We start from the raw sequence: 5,000 nt of genomic DNA on the forward strand, positions 1-5,000 counted from the left end.
TAAGGGCCCGATTACATGGCGAGTTTCAGCCTGGGCTGAAATTTCGCTCCACTCTCCGAACTGAAGTTTTGTTGCGATTACATAATGAATTTCAGCCCGGGCGCGAATCGCAAATTTGCGTGAGAAAATTTAGTGAGACGCGAAAACATAATTGATGCGCATGTTAACGTTACTTTTTCAGCCCCGGCTGAAACCTTCTTCATGTAATCGCCACTTTCATTTCAAGAGGATTTCTTTCAGAACCCTGGCTCCATCTAATCAGGCCCTTAGACAGCAATGGCTGTATCACCGGATGAAATTAGCTTCTGTTCAAAAGAGAAATTTCAGACCAGTTAGCGAGATCACAAGTGGTGACACGACCATTCAGGCATGGAGGCGATACTTCTTCGCTTTTATCGGTTCAAGAGCCTTGAAATCCTTTCATCTTTACTTTAACTACCAAGGAAGTGCAAATTAGATCCTGTCCGTTTTATTACATAAATACACTGTATCATATTCATTCAGGGTAACCGGGCTGAAGAGTTCACAACCGAGGTCTCAGCAACAGGGTCAAACCCGTCAAACCTAATACGTAATCCATGTCTTGTTGATACTTCGTTTTCCTTTTAATCAAACAGCATACACACCAGGAAATGCGTCAGATGAAAGTTCCGCTCGAGTAAAACGCTCCTTACTGGTCAGTATTGAACTATAACAATTCAAAGAGGGGATTGGCTTACACGAGCCACTGATTTATGAAGAATTCAAATAATATCTTTTGATCTCATAGCATCAAAATTAACTGAAAATATTATCGTTTAATATTTGAAACAAAAAAAAAAGACGAAACAAATTCCCAACAAAGAGAACTTAGGCCCGGTTAAGACGCCGCTCCACTCATGTGCCGAACCTAATTGAGTTAAGTCCGACTTTGGAGCGGCATCAGCGCGACATCTGATTCAGACAGCGCACTGTGTCTCAAACCTAATCTTTATTTCACTTGGGAGAAAGAGAAAGGCCTGGGTCCGATACCACATTTTCGCCCCATAATTCAACTTTGAAGATCGTGGCTGTGAAGAAGAGGATAACTCACATCAGAGAATTTAAAAAAAAATTAAAAAACTAATGTAGTGAGCAGCACTTTGTGAACTGTTTCTATAAAACTTGTTTATTCTCCGACGCGTTTCATCTAGCTAACGTAGACTTCTTCAGGGAGTTGACCAATAATACATTGAACGCCTGTATTTAAGCCATATCTGATGGCAAAGCTGATCTTAAATACAGGCGTCTAATGTACTATTGTAAAACTCCCTGAAGAAGTTTACGTTAGTTTGACGAAACGCGTCGGAGAACAAACAAGTTTTACAAAAACAGTTCGTAGAGTGCTGCTCGCTAGTTTAAAAATCAGCAATGTTTGGTCAATCGCTAGCACAGTTTAAGCTCTTCTAGGTCTTTTGCCACCATTGTCTCTTCCTCGTAAAACTTACGAGCATCCACCATCCACAATAAGTTGTCGGAGGGACTTATGTGAAGATTTATACATTATTATAATGCATGCATTTGGTTCGGCATACGAGAAGAACGCCGTAAGCTGCCGTATGAGTCGCCTGTCGCTCCATTGTCGAATAATGCGACAGACCCTGTCGAACTAACGTTTTTACCGCACAAAATTCAAACTGGCTTACCAAACTGATTCAGACGCCACTCTTTTGCCTCAGATAGGTTCGGCACATGAGTGGAACCGGGCCTAAAATATCAGCGAGACCTTCAGATATAGTTTGATGATAATTATGAATGTAGCTTAAAACTAAATCTAAAACGTTACACTGAATAATATTCAAAGATCCAAGGTTTCAACACTACTATTTAGTGCCTTTATCTGGATCCAAATCTATCAGAAGAGTTCTTTTACATGGTCAACAATTTGGCGAGAAACGGGTGCACTCATTAACAATACTGTTACTGCGATTTTCATAATTCTGCGGAATCTCACCTTCAAGCGCCAAACGCCAAACTGCATTTTGGCTTCCATCAATCAAAAGATGAAGAAGATCGAATCCGCCTCCGGAAAGTAAAGTGGAATTTGTTTTTAGTTCACCTTGCGAATACCATACAACAGCTCATGTCCAGCTCAGAAAATTACGATCGAAACAATGCGATTTTGCGGCGGTAAAAATGAATGAACTGTGGACATTGGGTCGTACCCGTGAATCCAAGTTTTTTTGCAGCTCTCGTCAGTCTGGTCGTGGAAGCTAAAGGATGTGAGGATGACTAAACAGATTGATAATGATATGATGAGGATGTTCGAACGGAAATCCAAAAACGGATGGTCACCGACGGTCATTATAAAAAAAATCGCCCAAGAAAGTGGGGCATGGAAGTTGAAATCAATTGTGATAAATAGATGTTTATCTTCCCTCCACAGGCTCCTGTGCTCACTATGGATATAAGCTTTGAGAATGTTACAGACTACCTGAGGCATGGGTACGAGTTTTCGATTTGGTTAGAATTATATAATTTGGGCGGAAGCACACAGCTTACATCATCCAAAAAATTGATGCATGCTTTTAATTTGGAGCAACTGTTCGCCTAAGCTTCAAATAAGTCTCATTTAAAATTAATAAGTGATCGAATGCCGGATTAATTTCTCATGATACTCTTGTCAAATGAAATCAACACGCCAAAACCAAGGCACAAGAGAGGCTGACCAACAATAATATGAAGACAATAGACCCCTTTACAATTGTGTACCTGGCCTTTAAATGAAAGTGAGTCTGGTGTTTACCTTGTTATGATACAGACCTCCCTTCTTTTCTTACGTTAATGATATTGTTGCCAATGCTGATTAGTAAGAATGTACATACGAAAAGCAGTGAAATTGCTGTCAAAACAAGGTCAACTCCAGCCTCACTTTCATTTAAAGGCCAGGTAACTGAGCACACGATGCAACTGTACCGCAAAAAGCGTAACAAAATTATTGAATATTTTCGTTCCCCATACATGGTAGTAGATTCCTACAAATTTCTACGGATTCCTGCAATGATGCCATATTTTTGCTGCAAGGATAAACGCGTCGTTATCAAGGCAGTTTTCCGAACAATGGCGGAAAGTGAGGACAGTTTGTCTTTGGTTAACAAATGTTTGTGAAGTGCGGTTTAGAGGTGAATTGGAGGAATGATCGAACTAACTAGCCAATTTAAGCAATTGTCTCTTTATAGACACCTGAAGAATTCAGGTGACTTTAACGGCTCGGGATTAGAAGCCACAATCTCTGTGATGCTGGTGCAGTGCTCTTATCAACTGAGCTATGAAGCCACTTGTCCTTCTGCTTTTGTCAATAGTTAGAACCAGTCTTAATTAATACCGGTAGCCTCGCAGCTCCTACAAGGTCTCACCTGATTGGAGACCACCCTTGAGGTTTAACAAAAGAACAAATAACAGAAACAATGGCCCTTTTGTTTTAGGCCTAGGGTAACAGAAACAATGGCCCTTTTGTTTTAGGCCTAGGGTCCATTGTTTCTGTTATTTGTTCTTTTGTTAAACCTCAAGGGTGGTCTCCAATCAGGTGAGACCTTGTAAGAGCTGCGAGGTGACCATTAATACTAGCTTTGGCTAATAAGCTGAAAAAAGCAACCTGTAAATGATCATTCCTCTGAATTCTTCGATTCGCTCTAACGAAGAGCTAACGATCCAAACGTCAGCTTTTAGAGTCTTTGTACGGTGGTCAATTTACATTATCAACTCCGTTGATAAAACCAAATTTTTGTGTACTACTTCCCCACCGACGCAGCACTACACTTTCTTTGGAAACTACCCCCTTTATTCATACATTATTTAATTGTCTTATTATTGTAGGATTCCTGCAGCCCCGCGGGGATTGGTGGAAATTCCTACAAGCGCGTGAATCTATGCAAATTCATAAAAGCGCCATAATTTTTAAACATTTTACAGTTTACGTTTTTCAAACTTTTTTGTTAATTTTCCAGATACATTCCTAGTCTTTTACAAGCCAGCCAAACTAGCCCCAAAGTGCATTGGTAGAAACAGTGTTCAACCGACGGAAGAATTGTCTCTTAAGCCGATGATACACGGTTCTACATCTTGCAACATTTGTTGCTCAACAAACGTTGAACAATGTTGCACAAACGCGTTGAACGGAATAGAGCTGGTCACTATTTTCGTTCAACATCGTTTAACAACATTCAACGTGTTGAATGGCATATTTCAACATTCAACATGACACGACACACTGCTCAACATTTGTTGAACATGAGCTGCAACATTTGTTGATCAACAAATGTTGAACCGTGTATCATCGGCTTTTGAGACACCTGATCGAGACATTCCGTTGAAGCCGTCTGAATTTGTCAGGTGTCTATAATAAGAGACAATTGCTTAAATTGTCCAGATAATTGCAAGGATCACTTGCATCTTCCGTCGGTTGAACCGCACTGTTTCTACCAATGCACTTTTGGGGTAGTTTGGCTTAGCTTGTAAAAGACTAGGAATGTATCTGGAAAATTCACAAAAAAGTTTGAAAAACGTAAACTGTAAAGATGAGTGCAAGGATCACTTGTATCTTTTGTCCATAACCCGCAGGCTTCAAATATTCATTTCTTTGAGTTCAATTTAGTGTTCAACCGAGTAAGAGAGGAATTCGCCGTGGTGCACTCACGTTTTCAATATAATTTGAGATTTGGTTATTCCACATCGCAGATTTAAAGCGAACGGGAAAAAATGTTCAAAAGTTTAAAAAGCACGTGCAGAGCCGTTGTTTCGCTTATTAAATGCTATCATTTCATTGGCGCACTCGTCAACCTCGTCGCGATATGATCGTTAGTCGAGTGATCAGTTCATGTCATGAAGTGATGACGTCACTGGACTAACTGTCATATCGCGACACAACTTCGTGACACGACGACACGAAGGCAAGAGAAACTTGACGAACCACACTTCGCAAACCACACCTTGACGAACCACATTTGACTACACTGCGGCGAAACGAATCGACTACGTGATGA

General features: G+C 40.5%; 1 protein-coding gene across 1 annotated transcript in view; it reads left to right on the top strand.

The window, feature by feature from the left end:
• LOC138052657 (uncharacterized) overlaps window positions 1-5,000 on the top strand; it is a 28,694-nt gene that overhangs the window by 758 nt on the left and 22,936 nt on the right. Inside the window, exons 2-3 of the mRNA XM_068899198.1 lie at window positions 618-676; window positions 2,405-2,463. Of these exons, the coding sequence (XP_068755299.1) occupies window positions 618-676; window positions 2,405-2,463 (118 nt within the window). The remainder of the gene's footprint in view (window positions 1-617; window positions 677-2,404; window positions 2,464-5,000) is intronic.

This window comes from Montipora capricornis, chromosome 6 (assembly GCF_036669925.1).
Source record: "Montipora capricornis isolate CH-2021 chromosome 6, ASM3666992v2, whole genome shotgun sequence".
NCBI classification, from domain to species: Eukaryota; Metazoa; Cnidaria; class Anthozoa; order Scleractinia; family Acroporidae; genus Montipora; species Montipora capricornis.